Below are 27,488 nucleotides of genomic sequence, written 5' to 3'. Positions count from 1 at the left end.
CTTCTCTTCTATAAAAGTACATCTGGCCGCTATATCCAGATTCAGAAAAAGTTCAAACAAGCCATCACTATGCTCTTCCTCATTGATAAAGCAATTTTTCAAAGGATTATTTCGGGCTTTTCCTCCAATCCGACCTCCACCTCCTGAATGGGATCTCAATATCGTTTTGTCCCAGGTAATGAGGAGGCCCTTTGAACCTATTCACAGAGCTGAACTAAAGTTTTTAACCTGGAAAGTGGCTATTTTACTAGCTCTCACTTCAGCCCGGAGAGTTAGTGAGATACAAGCTTTCACGATTTCAGAGCCTTTCCTTCCTTTCTCTAAGGACTATGTCACCCGGAGAACCAATCCGAAGTTCATCCCTAAGGTACCATCTCAATTTCATATAAACCAGCCGGTAAAGTTAAAGACTTTTTCCCGGATCCTGTCACACCGGCAGAAAAGGCCCTGCACTCTCTTGATGAGAAACGATGTCTAAAGTTCTATCTTCAAAAAACTAAGGCCATAAGAATATCTAACCAGCTATTTATTGCTTATGGACCGGTCACGCTAGGACAAGCCGTGACGAAAGCAAATATAACTAGGTGGTTATCCTCAGTAATACAATTCTGTCACGAAAAGGCTAACAGACCTTTAGTCAGAAGCACATTCCACCAGAATGATGTCGGCGTCGACAGCCTTATTTGCTGGGGTCACGCTGGAGGACATTTGCCGAGCTGCTACATGGAAGAGTGTCCATACTTTTACAAAGCATTACTGCTTGCAGTCGGCATCACAGGATGATACAGCAGTTGGAGAAGCGGTGCTGCAGCATCTTCTTCATTAAGGTTAGACTTTTAAAAGGTCTCACATATTATATTGCTGTCATAAGACTATGTATGATATACTGTAATGTTTTGATTGTCAAATTACTATGAAATATATTATCTGAATATAATTATTCCTTTAAGAAGATTTTCTGCATATATGTATATTTACATTTTAGTGCTCTATAACCTTCCGGGTGAGTGGGGGATATGTAGAATTACGCTTTGTCTCCCACCTTCCGCAAAAGACAGATATGGTTTTACTGCTTGCTATTCTGATTCAGGCATGTGAATCTATGAAAGATACCCCAATACTGGATAAGAAAACAAGTTACTTACCTGTAACTACGGTTACCCAGTATTGGTATCATTCATAGATTCACATGCACCCACCCTCCTCCCCGGCAGAGCAGTTCTTTATTAGGGATACATACTTCTCACTTGTGCTAGGAAAATCTGAGGAGAACTGCCTCTGTTGGGAAGGTTCTAGAGGGTGCTGTCAGCTGATTGGTTGGGACTACTTTTCAGTCCTTTTTACATAATGAAGTAGATAGGCTGCAAAGTTTGGGCCTAGTTGGGCCTATAGTCTTTTCAGCCTACTACAAATAATTTTCTAAGGCACTGCTATTGTATATATTATTACCGTGGGACTCCCGCCACGGCGACAGGGAATGATTCAGGCATGTGAATCTATCAAAAATGCCAATACTGGATAACTGTAGTTACAGGTAAGTAACTTGTTTTCTTCCTTTTTATACACAATAGCTTATATTTGGAATCCAGAAATGCAGAGCAATCCAAAACTTAATAACAAGTGTACTACTATTCTATGTTCCCACTTTTCTCCCGATAAAAACTGTACCTCACCTGTGTAGCTTGCCCAATCGCCTGCAACAAAATACATCTCAAAACATTACTTGGAGACATCACATTTCACCCAGCAAAATAAATGTTTCTTTACAATGTGGGTAGCTGCAGATTTTGAGCACTAGCTTAACCGCCACCCAGGGAAGCCTACCGTACCCAGGCATTTCGGAAAGCTGGTCATACAGGGTAGTGTGACCTGTGTGGTTCTCACAAGGTTTTGTTTACCTAAAACCCTTTGCAAACCTCAAACTTTGACTTGAAACTTGCATTTTTCTCAAATTTTCAGAGAGCGAGTTACTGAATCCGCTGAGAGCCACTAATTTCCTACCATCCAGCATTACCACGTGTCCTGATAAAAATGGTACCTCACTTGTGTGGGTGGGCCTAGTGCCACCAGCATGAAAGGGCTTTTAGTATAACATGGACACATCAAATGTTTCCACTCAAAACCGACCTGTTTTCTCATTTTGGATCTGTGTGGATTTTAGGCCCTAGATCAGGCACCAAATGTACCAACAATTTGGATTTCTAACTGCGGATTCCGCACCTTTTGGATATTTTCCCAGACTTTACATTGGATGTGGAAAATCTTCAGCAGTACCACTGCATGCTAGTAGACAGCCCAGTGGCTCTGCCTCCTTGTCGTTCCTCGCTAGATGTGACGTGTGCGGGCATATATATCGAAGCCACCCATGCGCACTTACATCAGTTCCTTTCTTTGCATGCGCCCGCAGAAGCAGACCAAACTCATTAGTAAAGACCAATATGCAGATCCCTAGATTGAGATCTTTTAATGTGGGGAGACCAGTTCATGGAACGGGGGTGGGAGGGTCTATGAGGAATCTGCAGTTAGAGAGAAAGAGTGTTACCGAAGATAAGTAACTTATTCTTCTGCTAGAGACTTCTCACCGCAGATGCTTCACATTTTTAATAGATGCCCAAGCAATAACTCCTATGAGGTGGGTTTCGGAAGTAGCTCAAACCTTTAAGTCCTGGAGGACTGAGTGGGCTCGCAGGGTCCTGACGGTTCAGGCAATAGTGCCTCTTGAACATATGGAGTGACACCCTTGTAGCAGCTGGACACATGTCTGGAACAGGCAGCCCATGGGCCAACACAGTGGTAGCAGCCTTGCTCTGGTAGAATGAACCTGCAAGCCATCTGTATGGTGCTTTTTGACCAGTGAGTAGCAGATCTTAATCCAGAGCAGAATCCAGTGGAAGATGGTCCTTTTCTGCACAGCTTTGCATTTCTTCTCCCCTATGAACTCAATAAGGAGCTGATAATCCACCCGGTCGTCACTAGTATGATTGTTATAGAAGCGGAGAGCTCTTTTCGAATCCAACCTGTGAAGCGATTCCTCCATCTTAGAAGGATGAGGTGAAGCAAAGAACACCAGAAGGGTAATGGTCTGAGCAACATGAAATGGAATCATTATCTTCCGAAGGAAGGAGGCACGTGTCTGGAGGACTAGTTTGTCTAGTTAAGGCAGGTCAACAGAAAGGGCCTAAAGCTCGCTGACCCGTCCCTTCTGATATTATGGCAACAACAAAGACTGACTTGAAGGTAAGGAGCCTGAGAGGACAACTGTGGAGGGACTGAAAAGGCAAACACGTCCCTTTGAGGCGTACCGTAAGAAGGAGGAGGAAAAACCATATTGTAACCCCTTGAGGAAATACATCACCACTGATTTGAACAATTAAGGCTGGTCCAGCAACCAAACAACAAAACTTTGGACTGCTTGGCATGGGGTGGGTTGATCTGTTTAGTGTTGTCATTTTTTATTGGAAATTTGAAGATAAAAGTACAGATGCAAATAATGATACAGAGTAAAATCTTTGGTATGTAAAAAATGGTACAAATGAAGAAAAGCATTAAACAGAATATAATAAATATGAGAACATAAGGATAACGTATATTCCATAATCCTAAATGCAATGATAATGAAAAGATTATAAAATAAGTGCAAGATGAAAGAAGAATGAAGGAAAGGAAAGAAGAATAGAACAGAAAAAGAAGAAAATAATAAAGAAAGAGGAAAAAGAAGAGAAAAAGAAAAGAATGGATAAAAATCCCAGAGCAACACAGATTTACATAAAAAGAGGTAAGGGAAGAAAATGTATAGATGAGCAATACGAGAAGGACTCAAAAGAATAGAATTAAGAAGGTGGGACAATCAGAGGAGAAGGAGGAGTGGAGCCAGAATTATCACGTACAGAGGCTTCCAGAAAAGGAGACCACACCTGGAGAAAAATGGAAGCTTGATCCTGCAAATTATAAATTGTACGTTCATGTAGAGCTGTTTGCAACATCGCCACCAACCACTCCTCCTGCGAAGGGGGCAGAGGAGATTTCCAGTGCCGTAGTATACAAATTTTTGCCGTGGCCAGAGCCGTATGGAGAAGACGAGTTTGTGGTTTAGAAAGCTTCGGAAGGCTACGAAAATCATGCAAGATAATATTCAGAGAGGTAAGGGGTAGAGGGAGTGACATAGTAGTAACCAACGTCTTCCGTACAAAAAGCCAAAAAGGTGTCATATGAGGGCATTCACAAACAATATGCGTAATATCACAGCCAGAGGCTGAACACCTCCAAAACAAAGTATGTGATATTAACTTATCATGGTGTAACTTGACTGGAGACCAGTGCCATTCATGTAGAATTTTAAAAACACAACATTTAAGACGGGCTTCGCGAACTCCCTTATGTAACCCTTCCAGTATTTGGTCCCATTGAGTATTGGAATATGTAACCGAGAGGCGAGATTGCCATTATAACTGGAGAGCTTGTGAGAGGGGTTGTGAAAATAGAGGATGCAAGAAAGTTTTATAAAGACCAGAAGTCACACCTTTAAGATTCCCCCACAGCTGTAGATAGGACAAAAGAGGAGATACAGATATCAAATCAGGTGGGGGACCTAAATGTTTCGTGAGAGCTTGCTGGAGCTGAGTGTATGGCAGATGGAATTCCTCACAGAGTTGAGAAAAAGATTTAAGAGTGTTATTGTGAAACAACTGATCTATTGTCTGAATACCAGCTTCCTGCCATATGGGCCAGGACAGAGTGCGACCTCCAACCCGAACGGCAGAATTAATCCATAAAGGAGCTTTAATATGGATGCGTGTGTTAGATTTAAGTATACGATGACTCCTCTGCCAAGATTTGGACATTGCAAATAAGATAGGGTTTTTAGGATCAAAAGAACTGACCCCTTTACCATAAAGAAGGGACAAACCTGGACCAGAGGCTAACAAGTGATGTTCAAGAGGGACCCATTGAGGTATATCTTTAGATTTAGGTAGAAAAAAGACAAGTTGCGAAAGATGAAGAGCAAGTGAGTAATGTTCGATAGAAGGGAGACCCAAACCCCCTTGTGACTGATGAGATTTTAATTTTTCAAAGGCAAGACGCAGTTTAGCCGTGCCCCAGACAAAAAGTTTAATTTTGGAGTCAATGGATCTCAAAGTGGTTAAGGGGATGTGAAGAGGAAGCATACCTAAGACATAAAGGAAACGAGTAAGAGTAACCATCTTGACCGCCTGTACTCGCCCCAACAAGGACCAACCGAGAGCCTTCCATTTATCAAAGTCTCTTTGCATTTGCGCAATTAAAGGAGTCAAATTGTCCGTGACTATATTATCCAACCCTCTATTTATTAAGATTCCTAAGTACTTAAGCCGGGATGATTGCCAATGAAAAGGGAAACCAGAAATCACATCCTTTGTTGTACTAATAGTCATGGGTAATGCTTCACTCTTGTCCCAATTTATCTTGTAGCCAGAAAAGGAAGAGAAATCATTAATGATGCGGAGGAGAGCAGGAAGGGAGCGGGGGAGATCAGTAAGTGTAAGGAGAACATCATCTGCATATAAATAAATTTTTGAGTGACCAATTGGAAGGGGAACACCTATTACCTCAGTAGATTGTCATACCGCCGCAGCTAAAGGTTCCATTGCGAGAAGGAAAAGAAAAGGGGAGAGTGGGCAACCTTGACGAGTACCTCGTCTGATTTGGAAAGGGGTGGATAGGAAACCGCCGCAATTGACCTGAGCCGATGGATCATCGTAAAGCAGTCGCACTTTATCTATAAACTGATCACCTAACCCAAACCTTTGCATGACAGAAAAAAGGTATTCCCACTCGATACGATCAAATGCTTTTTCAGCATCTACAGAAAGGAGTAACGCATTGTCAGTAAGATGTTTAGCTGACCATAAAGTATGAGACAGGGTGCGTAAATGGTTACGAGATGACCTACCCGGAACAAAACCTACCTGCGAATTATGGATTAAAGAAGGTAGAACTTTACGAAGGCGTGAAGCAAGAATGCTAGCAAGTATCTTAACATCAGAATTTAAAAGAGATATGGGCCTATAACTACTGCACAACAAAGGATCTTTGCCAGGTTTCGGTAAGACAGCTATAACGGCCTTGTTGGAAATAGGACCAAGAGAAGACTCCTCCACCGCCTCCCCAAATGCAGCATGTAAAGTATCGATCATACTCTGACCGGTCCATTTGAAGAATTCAGGAGGGAATCCATCATCTCCCGGAGCTTTATGATATGGCAATGCAGCTATCGCTGAAGATATTTCATCCTTCGTAATAACACCCTCCAGTAGGGCTCTACCCTCATCGGAGAGTTATGGAAGATGGACTGCAGCTAAAAAATTGGACATCGCAAGTGTGTCTATATGAGTGCTTGGAGAGTAAAGAGATCTGTAGAATGAAGCAAATTCTTCAACAATCTCTTGTGGGGGGGAGGAGCTACGACACCAACCAAGATGGCCGCATAGTCTCCCGGCTCCGCTGACCTCCGTCCTACGCTCTACTATCCTGTCACCTATCCTGATCTCCTGCCCCGGATCCGTGTGTGTGACCTGATTTGCACTCCGATGATGTGATCCCGGGGTTTATCCGACATCGTGGAGCGGAGTAACGTCGAGGACCGATTTGAGGCCTAACCAAGCCGAGAAGCCGGGGTCTCGAGTGCTGGCCTAGCCGGGTCCGAGTTGAACAACAACGGACTGTTGAATGCGGTTGGGTCCGGTCTCTGGAACATTCAGAATTTCGGGATTGCTCTGCTACCAGCTGCTGCCTGGTGTTCTATATGAGGTGAGGTGACGAGTGACGCACGGCGCTGTGTTGCGGGGGTCCCGGACCGGGGGTCCGGCATTCATATCGCCGGTACCCCCTGGGTTGGAATCTCCCTACGCGCTACTGCATGCTACCAATCTGCCCCTCATGGCTCATTCCTGCTCCGCCTAATCTTCCCCCGGAGAAGGCGCCTCTCTGTGGGGAACACCATGCCTGAGGAACAATGGAAGCTGACGGAGCAGGCTCAAAGTGGCCCGTCATTGCGGACGGTGCTGGAGGCCCTTGTGGCACTTCAGGAGACTGTTAAAGCCCAGACCTGCAGCCTGTTGTTGGTGGCGGATGGAATCAAAGGATTGAGACCGGATCCTGACTTGACGCCCGAGACCCGGCGACCAGCTCGCCTTTCGATTGACGCCCCGGTGGCGTACTTAGACCCGGTGCTGGAAGCTGTATTTGCCCCTATCGCAGTGGAACTACCCGAAAGTACTGTGCTTGGTGACTCAATTAATCCGTTGGAATCCCCGTATTTTCAACTGTCGGAACATTTACATGCTGTCCCCACTTCGGATCCTTTCAATTGGTACTGTGACCTGTTTTGGACTGTGTCGGCCCCCCTCCCCAGTCGGTCTATCAAGATGGCGGATGGGATAAAGCCTGGCTTCGGAGACGGGGAGGGGCATCGTTGGTACCAGCGACTAATTTGGGACCTTCGGTTCTTTTTTCATCTGTGGACCTCTGTTCTGCCAACTTCTGTGTACCTTTTGAGATTTTGAGGACGGGGCTTTCTTCCCCTGACGGACTCAGCGAATTTAATCGACGGGGCCAAGGCTGAGATTGTTGTCTGGGTTGTTCATTGTGGTATTATGGTTAACGGGATTGTTTTATTGCATTAACGGAGTCCGGGGCGGGGTTGGTTAGGATGGGGGCGAGAGACCGGGAGTGCGTTGCATAAAGCCCTCCTCCATTTCCCCTCTTCGGGTGGGGTTTAATTTCTTTTCCTTTTTTCCCTGTTTCCGTTCTTGGGCGACAGGCACGCTGCTAGGGGGGTAGGCCGTAGTCATCTGCAGGGGTGCAGGGTGGGGGGCTGGGGGATGGGAGTTATGTTTTTTCTTTGTTTCTATGGCCTTTTTTTCTCTTCTTATCTTTCTTTGGCCTTTTCTTTTCTCCTTTTCCGGGTCAGTGTAGTGGGTTCATTGTTCGGTCCATCTCTGCTTTCATATCTGTGCCTCAACTCTCGCGATGTTTCGGGGCCACGGGGCGGGCATAAATGTTGGCGCGAACCGTAATAGTATGCTTGTTTATCCGGATGTCGTCTGCTTTAACGCCACTGATTTACATAAAAACGAATTAACTGTGGACACACTATTTCGCTCGCCCCCTCTTCATAGCTTGAGATATTGTATGGCACCTGATCCTTCTAATTTAATATTATAAAATGAAACCTTTTGTATCCTGTTCCCAATTTGATATGGCTTCCAACCAGTGCGCATTGTGGATGTAGCGACTATGTTCCCCGGGAGGCTGGGTCTGAAGTTTTGATCGTAGTATTGTGTTGCAATTGCTTGGCGGCCAGCCCTGGGGGTTGTAGGCCCGTGTTTGTATCTGGTTGAAAATGTCAAATAAAGGTTTTCAAAAAAACAAAAAAAAAAAAATCTCTTTTGGTCGAGTAAGTACGTCACCATTACTTGATTTAATAGCTGGGATTGCCATATTGGCCTCACTCTGTCTCAATTGCGCAGCTAACAGCCGACCAGCCTTTTCACCCTGCTCTTAATGACGTCCTTTCATCCTTTGTAAAGCGTACTTAGCTTTAGAAGTAAAGGAACTATTAAGAGACATTCGCGCTTTCTCCAGTGATTTCCGAACCTGAAGGGTTGGATTTAAGATATATGATTGAGAAAGTTGGCGAATGTCCTACTCCAAAGCAGTCGGTTTATCTGCCTTTTCTTTATTGCGAAAAGCAGCGTCCCGCATGAGTTGACCCCTAATCGTTGCCTTGGCCGCTGCCCAAACCATTCTCTTAGAAGAGACTGATGTATCATTGAGAATAAGATAATCTTGGAGCTGTGATTGCAAAAGGAGTTTACCTGCTGGTGCTCTGTACCTAGCTATATTCAAGCGCCATGGTTTACGTCCGGGTTTGGAAAGACCCAAGTCTAGAGACAAGAGAACAGGGGAATGGTCAGAGATGGCTGCTTCCAGGATCTGGGACTGTGTAACCAATTGGACTGCCCATTGTGAAAGAAGAAAGTAATCAAGACGTGAGAATGTACCATGCACCTGTGTTTGGAGGGGAAAATTAGAGAGGCTTACCTGCACGATAATTTGTGGAAAACCCACCCACATTTGTGGGATTTAGTCAGTAGGGCTACTTTGAGGCTCGGGAGGCATACATCGCGGCGCTAGCCGCCATCTTGGGTGAGTGGGTTGGGAAAGTGGGCCGGTGACTAGGCGCCATCTTGGTTGGCGGGCTAGACGATCGCATAGGCGGTCTCCCGCGCTCTGCTTCCGCATCTTGGTATTTAAGGTGAGCCCTTACTTTCAGGAGGTAGATCTTATAGAACCTGCACGCACGCTACCGCTTCTGTTAGCTTTTTAACCTTATCTTTATTTTAATTTTAAATCGCCACAACCTGGCTTCTGTTCATGCTTCGCGCTAGTGCTGTAATTTGCGCAGACGCGCCTGTGTTTGGAGGGGAAAATTAGAGAGGCTTACCTGCACGATAATTTGTGGAAAACCCACCCACATTTGTGGGATTTAGTCAGTGGGGCTACTTTGAGGCTCGGGAGGCATACATCGCGGCGCTAGCCGCCATCTTGGGTGAGTGGGTTAGGAAAGTGGGCCGGTGACTAGGCGCCATCTTGGTTGGCGGGCTAGACGATCCCATAGGCGGTCTCCCGCGCTTCACGGTGATAAATAACTATGGTGCACCCAGCGTGCAGCGTTGGCGCGCAGCGGGCGCGTCGTAGGCGCGCCGGAGATGCGCCAGAGGTAAACCCGTTTGCGCCCGTTCGCGCACAGGACGCGCTGGCGGCTGGAAATGCTGCCTCGGTCCCCCTCACGCCCCTAACTCATACCAAAGAAGATCTACTAGTCCCGACCCCTGTTGTCACGGGAGAAACTCTTCCTTCTACTACTGCCGAAAACCTCAATTCTCTGGTCTGCGGCCTGCTAAATGTGCGATCTTTATGCAGGCATCATACAGAGATAGCGCTACTCATAGAACAACATGAGTTAGACGTCTTATTCATGACTGAAACATGGACGAGGACAGATAGCGGTATAGAACTGGGACAAGCTTGCCCCCCAGGTTACAAGATTAGACATAACCCTCGTGTTGGGGCTAGAGGAGGAGGTGTAGGACTGATTTATAGGGACTCACTGGACTTCTCCCAGTTTGAAATCAAGCAAATCAAGGATTATGAACTGATGGGTTTCTCTCTGAAGGGACAGGGTGGGGTACTATTAACTGGTCTTCTGTGTTATAGACCTCCGGCTGGCGGTACATCGGCTGTGTCCGACCTTACCGATCTAATATACGACCTTTCCAACTCCCTTGCCAGACTGATGGTACTGGGGGATTTTAATATGTGGCCAGATGGACCTACAGACTCAGCCTTTACATATCTCACACAGGCTTGTCGCAATATCAAACTAGAGCAGTTGGTTCTTTCTAAGACTCATCAGATGGGACATGTTTTGGATTTGGTCTTTGCTGACGCTGGCCAGGTAAAGGTTAGCAATATCCTTCCGCAGTGCTGGACGGACCACGCCCTAGTCCTTTTTTCAGTAGCTCTCTTGACGGGCTGCTCTAAAACTAGTAACACAGGTATGGCTAGGACGGGGAGAAAATGGTCCAGGCTTCTGAGAGGCGCAACCCTTCCAAATCTGCTTGCTGAAGCTTTTCAGCTGGCAGACAACGCGGATGAAAGCTATAACGCGCTCACCCAGCAAATTAAGACCACCTTGGATAGGCTGGCTCCGCTAAGAAAAACGCGAGACAGAACAAAAACTGCCATGCCATGGTTTTCGAGGGAACTTCTCAGTAGTGAACTAACTCAGCAGTGCAAACAGGCGGAGCAGAGATGGAGGAGACATTATCTGGCATCGGATAAGATTCTCTTCAAACAGGAACTCGCAGCCTACAAAGCACAGATTAAGTGTGCAAAAGCGAGGTTTCTGGAGGAGACTTTACTGTCAGCCTCAAACAAAGCACAAGCTTTGTTTAAAATTGTCAACGAGCTGTCACGACCGGCCTGTGCTACCACCGCTATCCCAGCCTCTCAGCTACTATCCGATTCATTGGCCAAGGCCTTTGAAGACAAGATCGCGACAATCCTGAGCAACCTAAATCCCACGACATCTGGGGCTGCTCATCCTCCTATATTGGAGTTGGAGGCTGGGAAAGCCAGGCTGGAAAGTTTCCCTCTCCCGTCTTTTGCAGAGTTTGGTGTCCTAGCGGATAGTGTATCCTCTGGGTCCCCCCTTGATGTTGTTCCGCACAAACTCTGGAAAGTCTTTAGGGAAGAGCTGTACCCTCCTCTCCACGCAATTTGTTGCCAATCTCTTGGCTCCGCCCAGGTCCCGGACAGCTGGAAATTTGCAGTTGTTTCTCCATTACTGAAGAAAGAATCACTGGATCCCTTATGCCCCGCTAATTACAGACCCATATCATTACTTCCCTTTCCGATTAAGATCCTGGAAAAACTGGTCACAAGACACCTGTCCAGCTTTTTGGAAGTTAATGAATGTCTGGATGCGGCGCAGTTTGGTTTCAGACCAGCACATGGAACCGAATCAGCCTTGGTGACTGTCTTGAGTGACCTTCGTTCGCGTGCCGACTATGGACGAGCAGCCTTTTTAGTGCTGCTCGACATGTCGGCAGCGTTCGATACGGTCAGTCATGCCATCCTGACCAGGAGACTGGAGGAGGTTGGGGTGACGGGCCTGGCCCGGGATTGGCTTGTTTCATACTTGGCCAATAGACATCAGGTAGTTGCCCTGCCCCCCTTTAAGTCCACCGTTAAAAGGGTTGGTCAGGGAGTACCCCAGGGCTCGGCCATCAGCCCTATTCTTTTTAATCTGTACCTCCACCCCCGGTCAAGCTAATTAAATCATTTGGCATTTCAGTCACCAACTACGCTGACGACACCCAGCTTATTTTCTCCTTCGAAGGGGAGAATGCGGTGTCCCTGGAGACCTTTCACCATTGCATGGCCACCACGGCAACATGGCTGAGTAACAACTCGCTGCAATTTAACAGCTCAAAGACAGAGGTGTTACACTGCTCAGTGGACCGGGTCCCTCGATCTCTACCACAGGACTTCTGGCCCCCCTCCTTTCAGGGCACGGCGGCAGCAGCTACCTCGGTTCGGAATTTGGGAGTGACAATGTAACCGAGTCTTCAACTGGACGGTTTCATTGACAAACAGTATCCACCTGCATGGGCCTGTTGCGTTCTCTCAGGAAGATTCTTCCTCTGCTCCCTGTCAATGCTAGACCAGAAGTAGTGCGCAGCATCATTCTAAGCAGACTGGATTACTGCAATGCACTACTTCTGGGGGCACCTGCTATGGCGATAGGTAAGCTACAAAGAGTGCAGAATTTCGCGGCTAAGCTAGCACTCTCCCGCCGTCGTTCTGACTCATCTTCCGCAGCTCTTAGAGACTTGCATTGGCTCCCTATCCCTCAACTAATCGAATTCAAGGCGCTATGTCTGGTCTTCCGGGCTCTGCATGGCTCGGGACCGTTGCCCTTACAGGAGATGTTCACTTGGTACACCCCAGCAAGAGCTCTCCGTTCTGCCTCTGCCTATTTGGTGGTTGTTCCTAAGTTCCGGAGAAAGCGAATGGGTGGCCGCACGTTTGTTTTTCACGGCATCTAAGCTGTGGAACGATCTGCCACTGTCGCTCAGATGCTCAGGAGACCTCCCTTCTTTTAAAAAACTATTAAAAACTCATTTGTTTCCTAGGTTAGGATAATTGCTCTATGATCCTTCTTTGATCGTGTTTCAGGACCTGTTTGATCTCAGCGCCAGGATGCCCGTCAGGTGACAGAATGCGCTTTATAAGTGTGTTATACATACATACATACATATATGCGAAGGGGAGAAAAACATGTATTCTTTGTCCTGAGGATGACTCAATCTCCAGTGATCAACTAAACCAATATCAGCAAGAATGTCCCGGAAAATGGCTCTATCTGGAGCATTAACAGTGTCAAAACAACCCGTTCTGTCCAGAGCCGGATCTGGTGTCAGATTTCAGTCTTCTCCAATGAGAAACTGGGAGGCATCAATTTCCGTGAAAAGGCGGTTCAGTCGGAGAAAAAAACTGTTTTTTGGAGCCTAATGGAGCATAAATGGAACCAAGACAGATGAAAGAGTTCCCAATCTTCAACTTGGCAAATACATACCGACCTTCTGGATCAGACCATGTTTTGAGAATTGTGAAGGGAAGTGACTTTCGGCGAAGTATGGCTACCCCACACTTACGAACAGGGTTAGGGTTGGTGGGATCATGCTTGGAGACACTACTATGAATCACCTTACCGACCCAATCTCTGCTGAGTTTACTAGATTCAATGTCATCTAAGTGTGTTTCCTGCAATAGAGCAACGTCCACATGTTTAGATCGTAAATATGTTAGTACTTTTTTACGCTTAATATAATGAGTGAGACCATTAACATTCCAGGAAATCACTGACCACGAATTAGGAGAGGACATCGTAGGTGAGGTCAAAAGGTAAATAGAAAGGAAAGGAAACACTTGAACAAAAATTAGAGAAGAAAGATGTTGCACTGGGAGATAATAGACAAAGTGAGTCAAGGAAAAGGAAAAGAAGAAAAAGAAAAGAAAGGAAGAGAAGAAGGAAAGAAAATACAGAGGTAGTTTAGAAAAGCAAAATAAGTATCTAAGATAAACAAATCAGGTAGAAACGAACAAAAGAAAAAGAATAAAATAGAAAAAGAGAAGAGAACCTAGACTGTTATCTACGGGTCTGGGAGCACTGAAAACAGCGCCAAGGGGTAATCGGACCCCCTCCAAGGAAAGAAGACTGGGGATCTAGAGAGCAAAGGAGAATATGGAATATGCGAGACAAAAAAGAGCAAGGCAACATTATCAAAAATTGTGTGAAAACATTAAGTATTCGTCAAATTAGTGTGTTCATAGATTATGTACACATCCCTGCATTGGGCACTCCCCTAAGGTTCGTCACGAAAGACAGACTCCACTGTACTTTAAAGTAAATTTATTTGTTGTTCATTAAATGATAACGTTGTGTATTCAGTTCATACTTTCATTTCATTATTCCTTGTATTTCAACAATGTAATGATTTCCAAAATAATGCTCCAATGCATTTCGGGCAAGAGTCGCCCTTTCTCAAGGAGCCCTAAAATTCAAAACGGCAATGGTTTGCTACATAGCCCATCATAATAACGAAATACATGCAAAAACAATTATATCCAACATTTTAAAAGTTCCATAGAGTTTGAATTGAAGTGACTAAACGGTAACAGAACATATTCATCCATGGTATACGAATGTGCTATGGTTTAAATGAGTGTCAGTGAAAAAAGGTGCTCGCCTAAATGGTAAAGTGGCTCATGGTTTAAAACGGGTGCATACGGGAGTGTGAAGGGTTGAGGAATACCTAACGTCGGACATAAAGGAAAAACAAGGAGAGGCTCACATGGTCTTGAAGTTCGAAAGGGTTTCAAGGAAGCTGTAACAAAAACCAAAACAAAGTCAGCATATGTGGCAAAGGTTACCCTGGTGGTAACGTGAATTCATCATTTTAACGTGCAGGCGGGGAACCCGACTTACTGAAATGGTTAAGGGTACACGAAGTATCCTGATATCTTCCATCCGAATCAGGATCGGGATACGGAAGTTTGACTCGGCGTTGGAGGAAATGTTTATCGCGGTGACGCGTAGATATAAAAAGAGGACTTACGGGAAGCTATTCAGACAGGTTGAGTGAATGACTAGTATATAGCGTCCGATCGCGCCAGCGACATCGAAGATGGACTTATGACTGAATCATGTCGGCCATCTTGAAAGGAGTGTTACAAAGAAAAAGGGGGAACCTTAATTGTAAGCAACAAAAAAGGATAAAGAGAATGTTGCAGAAAAATGTGTTACAAAAAAAGGGACCTTAATCAAGTGCACACAGTGAAATTGTGGTATACCATAGAAGCACGCTATATGACATATAGTGAGTATTGAAAGTGGGTTGGATGTACAAGAATGTTGGTTAATAGACGCACAGCAGAAATCAGTGTCCACATGTACCTCAGTGGATACTTATAGAAAACAACTAAGTTCAATACGGTCATTCAGACCAAATGGTTTCAAAGATTGCTTATGATATATCCATGCGGTTTCTTTCTGTAGAAGAACTTTGTTATTGTCTTTTCCTTCTTTCTTCTCAATTAGCTCTAATACCATGAATTTTAATTGTGCCACACTGTGGTTGTGTTCCAAGAAATGCATAGCCACACTGTATTTTTCTTGTTTGGTCCGTATGTTTGACTTGTGTTCGTTTAGGCGAATTTTTATTTTCCTTTCAGTTTTTCCAATATAGATTTTCCCACAAGGGCATTTGAGCAGATAAATTAAGTTGGTCGAATCGCAGGTTGCATTCACATTGATTTTGATTTCAGTACCCTTCATAGGATGGTTTATTTTGTTGCCCTTAATGATGTTATTGCAGCTGTTGCAGTTGAGACAAGGTCTCATTCCTTTGTATTCAATTTGTCGACCCTTGTGTCTCTCGACAGAATTTCTCTTATTTTGTTTGCTCTGGTGTATGCAAATATTGGTGGATGTTTGAAAAGATCTTTAAATTCAGGTTCAGATGATAGGATTCGCCAATGGTTCAGTATGATTTTTTTATATCTTCCGCTTAATGTAGAGTGTTTCGACACTAACACCATTCTGGTGTCTTCACTTTTGGTTGCTCTCATGATTGCTTTTTCCTGGGTAATGTTTGATGCTTTGTAGCGTAAATGGACGGTTACGCCACCAGCAGGAGCACCCATACATGATCAACTCTTCTTAAACAAAGTATTTAAAAACACAATCGCAACTAGCTGTGCACCGTACCTATTGATTCTTTTTTCAAAACATTAAGTATTATCATAAAGCAAAACCAATGAATAAAGAGAATGATTAAGTGCATGTTATAAATATAATTCAATAAATAATAACTCGAGAGGGCAAGAAAAGAAGACTAAAGGAAGTGGAGTAAATGAAGGAGTCCCCATAGCAAACAGTAAAAGAAAGAAATAAGATATATGAAGGAAACATGAGAAATAATGTATGAAAGAGAACAAAGTAAAGAATGCCGTAGGAAGAGAGAGAGAAAGAATTTGTAGACAAAAGAAGAAAAGCACTCATAGGGAGACAAGAGAGCATGACTAGAGACAATATATATATAAGTGAGTAGAACAATATAATAAAAGTGTATTATGTCAAAACCCAAAGTATCTGATAAAGCAGATGAACAGTGTAAATCTAAACACAATAACCAGAACATGGAAAAGGGGCATTAATGGGGAGTAAGTCCCATATGTAATAAGCATGTACAGTATATAATGAGCAATACCTACAATGCATAAATACTCCAATTTGTTGAAAACTCACAGTATAACAATAAAACATATAGCACAAAATAAAACAATGTGCATAGTGTATAATACTATAGATCCACATGTGAAGAAGAAAACAATTAGAACATCAGATACTAGAAATTATCCTAATCTAAAAAATAGCAATAATACAATAAAGAAACAAAGAATATCCTATAAAACCGGAGTAATTAATATATGAAACGAATAGCAAGAAGCGTAATAATAGAACAACACCATAGCTCGGGGGGCGAACAAAAGGAGAGAAAAAGCACTTGTGGGATGAGGAATAATCTTATAGTATACAATAAGCAAAACCTGTAATAATTAAATAATTGCAAACTGCAAAGCACAGTTTTATTAGTAGATATAGGAGAACAGTAAGGTATAGAATATTATATAGGACACTAAGGAGAGTGGGTCTTATTGCACCATGCATTAAAAACTTGGTGAGCTAAACGAGCAGAGAAAACATTATGAACAATAAACACTGCTGTACACTTATAGAATAGAAAAAGTAATAAAACATTAAAGCATTTAAAACTCAGTCAGCATCAGAAGGTGTCTTAAGAGGCGACCTAGATTTGTCTCGTTGCTGCATAGTAGTATGAGAGGAGACAGAACGTAAAGCCAATTCCTTGCCATCCTGAGAGCGAGGCAGACGAGTGAAATCCCTGCCACGTTCTCTAAATTCAGGAGAGGAATACAATTGAGATGTTGGAAGATTTGTAGAGGAGGACTTGGACCGAGAAGAGGGAGCAGAGGGAGGAGTCTGCGTTTCCATATCCTGGGATCTGATATCATTCAGAAACTGCTGTAGAAGTGCAGGTCTTTGGACTCACCATTCCTAATAATACGAAAACGAGCAGGCTCAAATAATCCATATTTGATGTCCATTTGACGTAGTTGGGGTCGCATGGAAAGAAACGCCTTTCGTCGTTCATTCGTTTCTTTAGAGAAATCTGCAGCCATATGGATGGTATGACCCTGAAATAGAAAGCAGCCATGAGTATGAGCCAATGTTAGAATCTGTCTGGTTTGTTCATGTCGTAGGAAGCAAGCAATGATTGGTCTAGGTCTTGCCGAAAGTCCAGGACGCAAAGGGCATAATCTGTGACCACGTTGGAGTTCAAGAGGAGGAGTAAAAGAAATCCCAGTCATAGTGGGATGGGCATCACAAAGAAAGGACTTCATGTCTTGCTTCTCAACATTTTCTGGAAAACCAAAAAAACGGATATTATCCCTACGACTTCGATCTTCCAAGTCGATGATCTTACTGTGTAGGAAAAGTAAGTTTTGATCTGAACCCTGAACAGAATCCAGACGACCCTCTATGTCTATTATTTTAGAGTCAAGAACATCAATCCTGGAATGAAACGTAGTAAGTTCTGCCCTGATAGACTTTGTTTCTGTGGTCAATGAAGACATAGCAACATCCAGACCCTCTAACCGGCGATTGACCCCAGAGAGTTCTTGTAATATACATTGAATAGTGTCAGATAAGGATTTGTCAGTTGAAGGCGGTACAACTTGCGATGAAGGAGGTGACGTTGAGCCATTACCCTTAACTGTTACAGAAGAAGATTGTTTTACCACTTCTTTGAAAAGTGGCTGTTTAGGACCACGACCCCCATTTCTATTGTTAGACATGTTCGTATACCGTTTTAGAAGCACACAAGGTCACAAAGTTATTCCAACGACAGGCATAAATAGATTTGGATGATGGACGTCTGGCTTCCAAGAGGACATTCACTACTTCTGGAGGAATGTTGAAAGCACTCAACTGTTGCCGCACAAGCTCCAAGCATGGAGGTGCAGGTTGCGCATGCCCAGGATCAAGACCCGGCTCTCCTGATCCAACAAGAAATCTTGCCGAAGGGGTAGCTAGATTGAAGGACATAACCTAGCATGTGCCTTTGTAAAGCGCACGTTCACCCAAGGGTATCTTGGTGTTGAATAACAGATGTTTATTGTTACCCAGCTCAATAGTACTCATTTCATCGAGCTTGGAGGGATTAAAGGCAGAGTGGACCCGGGGGGATTAGAACCAGTGACCATGAGGTTGAACACAGGCCCCAACCGTGGACGCCTTAGTCCACTGAGCCACCAGGCCAGGCAGATGCTCATGCCCAGAAGTCAGGATACTATACTCTCCATGCCCAATCAGGAGCCACTGGAAAGACTTGGGCCTGGTCGGTCGTGATCTTCTTCAAAACTTAGGCAGAAGACGTATCTGCGGAAAGACATATAGGAGTCCCGAGTTCCATTCTATGTGGTGAGAAACACCTTGGAAAGTCCAACACGCAAAAGTACTGACATTGCGCATTCTCGCATTCTCAGCAGTGGTAAAGGGATCGAGCCAGGGTTCTTCACATTCACAGAAAGACCGTGCAGCCCCTTCATATGTAACTTTCATTTGTGATTCGCAAGACGTTGATGGCTTACTTTGTTCAAGTAACCCGCTAGGTGGTGTTTCGCCAGAAAAGTCCCTTGAACACCTATCCACATCCAGAGATTGCAAGCCACCTTGCATAGGGTCCACGAGCCCACCCAGTCTTGCTTGTTGAAGTAGCATGTGGTGTAGGGGATGGTGTTGTGGGTGTGCACCTGAACCAGCTTCCCTTTGATGGAGGGCAGAAAGACCTTCAGTGCCAAGCAGATAGCTCTCAGCTCCAGAAGGTTGATATGGAGCTGGGCGTTCACTGGAGACCAGACGCCTCTGATGTCCACCTCTCAAAGATGATCCCCCACCAACCCAGAAGCAGTGCATTGGTGACCTCAATGAGCACTGATTGTGGTAAGGAGAGAGAGTCTGCCGCTGAGCAAATCGCTGTCCTGCAGCCACTACTGCATATCTTTTGCAGTCTCCTCAGAAATCTGGACCACCTTGGAATTATCCCTTTGGTGCTATGCCCAAGTGAACTACAGATTGCTCTGTAGAGCCTGCACATCCCATCTAGCTTGCTTGACCAGCAGGATGCAGGCACGGCCATCAGTCCCAGCAGCCTCAGAGCCATACTGACTGAGATCCAGGAGAGATGTTGAAACCGAATCATAGCCAGAATGTCCTAGACTCTCTTCTCCGTGGGCTAGGCATGCACTGCACCATGTCCAGAATGCCTCGTAGAAAGGGGAGTATCTTTGGAGACTTCCGGTGTGACTTTGTCAGATGATAGTGAACCCCAACAATGTTAAAAGGTTTGCTGAAGTCTGGAGTTGGGAGATGACTACCTGGGGCAAGCCCACCTTCAACCGCGAATCTGAGGTAGGGAAAGACTGGGAATCCTGCAACCACCACTGACACTTTCGCGACCACCGAGAGGCACTAGTAAGGCCAAAGGGGAGCACAGCAAACTGAAAATACTCATGGCCTACTGTGAAGCGCAGGTAACACCTATGGGGCTGCAAGACAGGTCCAATGCCACCGTCCAGTCTCCAGGGTAGAGGGCTGATAAGACCTGGGCCAGTGTGACCATCTTGAACTTGTCCTTTTTCAGAAAGGCATTGAGAGGGAGTGTAAGTCAATTATGCAATAGAGGCCCCATTCTTCTTCTACACCTGAAATCACGTCCGACTTCTGGCACTGGAACCCTCTCTCTGGCTCCTTTCGCCAAAAGAGCCTCGACTTCCTGCTGCAGCAGAGGCAGAAGGTCCTTCCTCAGGTGGGCGTGGCAGGGTTCAGAGAAGGATTATTATTTGGTGTCCCTAGATATCAGGGGCATTTTATATCTAGGCAAGCAGCCCAGCGAGACACTGAAGGGATCACAACAGTGGGGTACTGTTTGCATAGGGTGTCCTGACCACATTGGAGATGCTGGTGGCTGAATATAGTCTCGCCTTCGTACAATTTCAAGCACACCAAGCACTGTTAATGGAAATGGGCACCCTTTGAGAGATCACAGGCATTTGATCGAAGGCACATGAGCTGAAACACCCACAATACAGAACTGGGGATGGCAGCAGGTTAATTACCCGTTTTATAAAGAAATATGGGAAATCTCAGGAGTCTTACTTGTCAGACTGAGAGACGAATGGGAATCCGGCTCTGTGTGGTATGAGGAGGGTGAGTCATGGGTGGGACTTCAGTGACAGCACAGGAGGCAGATGATGGTTCAGGGCAGTGGTGTTGGACGTGTGCAGCGGACAGGCTGAGTCGGTACTGATCCAAGGCATGTCCAGGGACCTATCTTGGGACTACTACCAGGCAGTCTTCCTCACTTCTCTGCCTGAGTGGAAGATTGTGCTGGAAAAAAGCAAGGGTAAAATAGAGAAAGGAGAGGGGCAGAACAGAATTAACAAGAGAGAGGTCAAACATTTAGGGTTACCAAAGGAATGAGGAGCTATCTAGTGGAGTGATGATCCAGAGGAGAGCAAAATTAGGGGGGAGAGAAGTCAGAGCAGGTGTATAAGCTAGAGGGAGGTTGTGCCTGTGGTGCAAGTGGGCGGCGCTTGTGATGGATCTGCGTGGTGGCCTCCTTGAAACATTAACAACTGTTTATAAGCTTGTATTCCCTGGGACTTTAGAATTCTTTTTTCTTTTACTCTATCATGGAATATTGTTCCCTTTTTATTTTGCTAGTTGGAAGGTTGAACCCACGAAACAGTTATCATGGCTGACCAGTTGCCTATCTCGCAGCCCCTCCTAGGCGCGTGTGCTTTGAGTGGGGCAGAGAATATACGTTGCAGATGATCCCTGCACGCAGTGGGTTTATGGGCTTTTTTTTTTGTGTCATAATTTTTTATTGGAGTTCAAAGATAGGCAATTTCATAGGTTACAAAACAATATAATAAATATAAATCAGTATGTGACAAATGGGCTTTTTTCTTGCTCATGGTACAAAGAGTTGGGAAAAAACAGGGGAATGATAACAGGCATCCGTAAATAATGATCGTTTTGGGTTTTTTCAGCTTGGAAGAAGAAGGCTGTGATGGAGAACCTTGTGTTGGCGTGAGCCAGGAGGAAGAGGACACAGATTCCCCAGAAACAGGTGACCGGAATGTTGCATCTTCAGGAACTCATCCTTTTTCCTCTGTTGTTGAGAAGGGTGTGCTTATTTGACCCCTAAGGCAGTGTCCATTTAAACAGTGAGGAGAGTAGGTGCCATGACACAGAAGACGCTGTTGCCCTTTGCCAGAGCTTGTGCCACCTTTGCCCACTTAGGGGGGTGTAACACTTTAGCCACAGAGGAAGGTTTATCCTTTTGCCTATCAAGTAAGAACGCTGAGAAGGACAGATAGTAGAGTCCTGCAGATCCAACGGGTGAGATAATACCAGACCTCTAGATAAGTGATTTAATGGAATATAGCAGCATCCTGTAAATTGTGCAAACTCCCAATCACAAGCATCCCTGCACACATTGACAGACATGTGGCCACACCCTCAGCCAGTTCCCCTTTGTTTGAAGAATAGAGAAAGAAAGTCCCCTGAAACAAGAAAACATACAAAGTCTAAGAGCCATCTACAGAGTTGGATAGGGTGGGGGTTCTTCCAAAAAGTGGGGAATATCCGGTCTGCCCTCTTTAATGTGCCATTGACAGTGGTGGACAAGACATCTGCCCTCTGCGGTAGCTATCCGTCATACAACAAACTCTTGAAGATATGTTCACATAAGCTAGGTGGACAGATCACCATCATGGGATTTTCTTAAAAAAGTTATAGAGAAGTTAATGTTAACCAGGTTGTAATAGCAGCTACATGACAAGACCTCAAAAGACATGCAGGTCACAAGTTAAGGTTCTATATTAACATCAATTTCTAACGAGTCGCACTCACTTCATCCCACCAACACTCATGGAAGGCAGAATTGATATTTGACTACCTAAAGGTATGCTGTTCCTCTTGAAGTGGTGCCTAGTCAAAAAAGTCAGTAGACCAACCACTGTCATTCGTAATGACAGGATAGGTGGTATCTGGCGTGGGAGGGAGTGTGGAGGGATTCCTTCTACCGGAACTAGGCTCCTCACACACCCAGCAAGCTAGGTGTCATGCTTCATCATCTGGACCTGCTCCTCGTTGGGTCAGCGCTGCAATGCCCAACAGGCACCTGTAAAGGGGCTCTTTATCGGAGATCTTTTGTTCCTTGCCGTATGATGAAATGGGGGTGTATGGCCTGTGATGTGTAGATATAGTGGAGTGGAAAGGTGATTTAAAAGAAGTAAGATAGTCCAAATAACACGTTTATTCTGGCTGCTATCCACCTCATTAAAACAAAAGAGTGACAGCTTATCTGACACCAGGGTTCAGTTAAAGCTATGCTCATCTCTCCAGGTCAACATGTTTCTTGCCTAATGGTGAGTTCAATCTGTGGCAATTCTTAAGGACCTAATCAGTGAATTAAGTAAATCTATCTACACCTTGTGGTGGGGCTATTTGCTAACTACTACATGTATTCACTACTGGTCAAATTCTCTGTAGTGTTTTTCAGTAACCTAAAGAAATGGATATATGAATGGAAACACAAATGTAACGCCGGTATTCTAGTCACAGAGTATTCCTCACTTGCTCTCCAATCACCTTCTGTGAGAAAGTTGCTCTATATATACTGGACTAGAATGAAGTACAGTGTGTATAGAGTCCACCAACCCCAGAGGTATAACAGAGGTTAAAGTAAAAACTGACCTTACTCTCCAAAGTGGTAGCTTGGTCGAGCAGTAAGGCAGTTCCAGAGGACAGTGTAAAGCAGTTGTTGTACACACTCAGTCAGCAAAAGGTTTCACACACTCAAGGACTGAACTCCAGGCCAATTGCATTTATATCCACAGATATAGGTGTTTTATTTTTAGAACCAACATGTCACAAACTAGGCAGGATGACTAACCTTAATATTCAGATGCAGCAGGAGCGATGTCGTAGCCTAATTCCTTCCTCCCTAGGAGCGGTTCCCCAGACGAGCCATAGGTATAACACTCCTCTAGGAAGACCTCCCCCAGGGAAGGGGAAAAAATGGAGAAAGAAAATACAACAGGCTGGCAGCCAGAAACCATCTACAGCAGGCAAAGACAGGTTAGGTGTTCCTCTCTAAATCTGCTTGCTGAGTCTGCATGGATACACAAGAAGACACTTGTAAATACTCACCCCCCCCCCTTAATGAAACCAAGAGCAATAGAGATATAGATACACGGTGAATACTCACTAGTCTGAACTGCCACAAACATCCAAGAGGAAAATTGATAAAGAAGAATAAATAAAAGAAAACAAATTCAAAGAGTCACAGCTCCAGAGAGAAAGCAAAACTCTTAGTCTCGAATGCACATCTAGGAAGCTAATGTGCTCTCTCAATGAAGTCTCGTTTTTCAATTAGCCTGTTCCAATTCTCCGTGGCAAGTAAATATACACTAGTTCATGTCTTTTCCGATCCACAGGAGATAACAGCTCCAACTAGTCAAACAATATCCAAGCCGATAAACATATAGGCGGTGCTCAAAAGATAAGAGTCACGGAGCTCCAAGAAAGAATGTTAATTAGAAGCGTCCGCTTCTATCACTGTACGGAGAGGAGGCGCTGTACAATCGGCGTTCCGTGGCTCAGCCCTTTGTACAGTCAAGCCCAACAATGCTCACGTACCCGAAAAAGCAGCAGGCGCCGGCTCCTTCTATCAGCGCGGCTTCGGGTCTCTCAGCGCGGCTCCGGTTCTCTCAGCGCAGCTCCAGGTCAAAGGGCACAGACGAGCCGTGCAGCGGGAAAGTCTATCAGCACAGCTTTTGCTCGGTCTCCGCTCACTCCGAGCAATCAAATGTTTCACAAGGAAATAACCAGGGGCCCCGTAAGGCTTAGACAAACGCTTGGGTTCAGGATAGATAGGCTTTAGAGGTAACAAGCACCGGAAGGAAGGGGAACAGAAAAAATATAGCAACAGAAAGAACTAAGTAAAGACACAAACAGCAGACTAAGCAGCAGGCACTCTGGGAGATGCTGTACTCATATTAAGGGCCTACAACGTGACAGAACCACCTCTCTAGGACCGACGTCTCGGCGGTCCACCAGGCTTAGATGGGTACATAGCGTGAAAACGCCGCAAAAGGCTAGGGCAGTGGAGATTAGAACGAGGCTCCCAAGAGCGTTCCTCATGCCCATAACCTTTCCAGTCAATCAGGTATTGTAAAGCACCCCTCACTCTCCTGGAATCGAGTACAGCTCGCACTTCATATTCAGTGTCCCGATCTATATCCACAGGCTGTGGCCTCCCCATTGCTCTGGTACCTGGCACATACGGCTTCAAAAGAGACACATGGAACACTGGATGTATGTGCCATGTAGGGGGAAGACGAAGCTTCATGGCCACCGTATTGATAACAGCAAGAATGGGATATGGGCCAACAAATTTGGGTTGCAGCCTTGTGATCCCCTTCAATTTCAAGTACTTCGTACTCAACCATACCTTGTCTCCTATAGTATACTCTGGTTCAGGGGTTCTTTTTCTATCAGCCTGTTTTTTGTCATGGTCTCTGGCTGCCACCAACTGCTCTCTGGCCTCCTGCGCTATAGAGATAAGGTGAGCATGATGCTCCTGTATAGAAGGAAGGGAGGAAACACCAGGGTGATCAAAAGACAAAAAATTGGGATGAAAGCCATGAAGACAATAAAAGGGCGAACATCCCAAAGATGAATGGGTAGCGCTATTGTAGGCGAACTCCGCCATCCACAACAACGTTCTCCATTCCTCACTTTGTTGCAGAGTAAAACACCTTAGATATTGTTCAAGTGTTTGATTAAGTCTTTCAGTTTTCCCGTCTGTCTGGGGATGATAGCTTGTTGACAAACGGGCATCGATATTCAGGATGTCACACAATGCCTTCCAAAACTTAGAGGTAAACTGTGTTCCCCTATCCGTGATAAGAACAGAAGGGACCCCGTGTAACCTAACCACATTTTGCAAGAAGACTAAGGCCAATTCCCCAGAGGTAGGCAATTTAGTTAGGGCTATAAAATGACCCATTTTGGTTAAATGATCAATAACCACTAAGATGGTGTTGTTGCCGTGACTGAGAGGCATCTCCACGATAAAGTCCATAGAGACGGTGTGCCATGGCGCTGGGGGTATCGGTATAGGGCGTAACAAACCGCTACTTCTTTGATGCTGTGCCTTAGCCTGAGTACATACAGGACACTTAGCCACATAGTCCGCAATGTCCTTCCTCAAGGTCTCCCACCAAAAATACCTGATGACAGTTTGCAAGGTTTTCTGAACACCCAAATGACCACCTAATGTAGAATCATGAGTCCATTTCAGAACTTGATTTTGTAGTTCTGTCGTAAGCACATACAACTGTCTGTCCCTGAAAAGAAGTCTGTTTAGAAGTGTTCTCTGCTGTGGTTCCACAGCTATCCAGGTTTGCGCATTAATCAGTTTGACTTCCTCTTCAACTTGTTTCAAGAAATCAAGGGAGCCTGAAATAGCTGAAGCCGATGGAGAGAAGGATGCCTCCTGGAGAATGACTGGTGGATCCTCAGGGTCTGGAGAAAGGTCCCTCACTGCTGATTCTGGTCTTGAAAGCGCTTCAGCTTTACCATTTTGGGGACCCGGACGGTATTTAATTACGAAATCAAAATGCGAGAAAAACAAAGACCACCTTAATTGGCGTGGTGTTAACGCTCGTGCGCTTTTCAAAAAAAGGAGATTCCGATGATCGGTGAAGATTTCCACTGTGTGTCTGGCCCCCATAAGATGGTGTCTCCACTCCTCACAAGCCCTCTTAATGGCTAGCAATTCCTTATCAGTGATGCTGTAGTTGATTTCACAGGAGGATAATTTACAGGAGTAATATGCCACCGGATGTAGTTGTCCAGTATCCAGGTTTCTCTGTGAAAGAGTACCTCCTATGGCATAGTATGATGCATCCGTCTCCATTATGTAGGGTTGGCTAGCATCTGGATGTCGGAGAATGGGAGCAGTCACAAAACATGTCTTTAGAGTTCGGAAGGCACATTCCGCAGGATCAGTCCACTTGAAATTGGCTCATTTTTTCAACAAATAGGTCAAACGTTGTATGATCCTAGAGAAGTCTTTAATAAACCTCCTGTAAAAGTTTGCAAAACCCAAAAAGCTCTGCAAAGCTTTTACGGACGAGGGAGATTCCCACTGGATAATAGCTTGTGTTTTCTTTTTATCCATCTGGATACCATTCGGGCCGATGACATAACCCAGGAACTCCACTTCTCTCGTGTGAAACAAGCACTTCTCCAACTTGGCATACAACTCATGTTGTTGCAGTCGTTCCCGGACTTCCATCACGTGCTGAACATGTTCCTCTCCCGTAGAGGAATAAATCAAGATGTCATCTATATAGACTATACATGAAACATCCAATAAGCCTCTCAACACCTCGTCCATAAAGAATTGAAATGCCGCGGGGGCATTGCATAGGCCAAACGGCATCACTTGATATTTGTACAGCCCGTATCGGGTGCGGAAGGCAGTCTTCCACTCATCTCCTCTACGGACACGCACCAGATGATATGCACCCCGCAGATCCAACTTGGTGAATATCCTAGCATCTTTTAACTGGTCCAACAAGACTGGAATCAGAGGCAGCGGGTACCTGTTCTTCCTGGTAACTCTATTAATCGCCCTATAGTCTATACGTGTCCTTAAGCCCCCTTCCTTCTTAGGGATGAAAAATAGGGGCGACGAAGCAGGAGACGTAGACGGACGGATGAATCCGGATTCCAACAATTTCTTCAGATATTGTTGTAAGTAAGTGTTTTCAGCTTCAGTGAGAGCATATACCCTGCTACACTGAATATTTGCTCCAGGTTCCAACTCTATGACACAGTCATACTCCCGGTGTGGGGGTAGTTTACTGGCTTCTCTTTCACTGAAGACCTCCTGATACCTTTGATATACGTCCGGAAGGGTAGTCATTGCGTTGACTCCCAACTCTCTTCCTCCAGAAGCCAACGTACTAGCAGGCGTTTCCATTCTAATTTCCTCGTGAGGATGCGTTGGAATACAATGTTCTGCACAATATACAGAGCTCAGTGTAATAGAACGAGCAGCCCACTTAACAAGTGGGTGATGTTGGGTTAACCAAGGCATACCCAAGATCAACCTAAACTGAGGAGCGTCGATTAAATCAAAGGATATGTG

At 45.0% G+C, this 27,488-nt stretch overlaps 1 protein-coding gene across 2 annotated transcripts in view; it reads left to right on the top strand.

Moving 5' to 3' along the window:
• Positions 1-27,488, top strand: part of CIZ1 (CDKN1A interacting zinc finger protein 1) — a 748,675-nt gene that overhangs the window by 305,541 nt on the left and 415,646 nt on the right. For both annotated transcript variants that reach the window (XM_086924896.1, XM_086924897.1), the window contains exon 7: positions 21,310-21,389. In XM_086924896.1, coding sequence (XP_086781022.1) covers positions 21,310-21,389 — 80 coding nt within the window. The remainder of the gene's footprint in view (positions 1-21,309; positions 21,390-27,488) is intronic.

The sequence above is a fragment of the Lissotriton vulgaris genome, chromosome 5, assembly GCF_964263255.1.
Source record: "Lissotriton vulgaris chromosome 5, aLisVul1.2, whole genome shotgun sequence".
Taxonomy (NCBI): Eukaryota; Metazoa; Chordata; class Amphibia; order Caudata; family Salamandridae; genus Lissotriton; species Lissotriton vulgaris.
The sequence above is the reverse complement of the archived record's forward strand: the minus strand, read 5'-3'. Positions and strand labels throughout refer to the sequence as shown.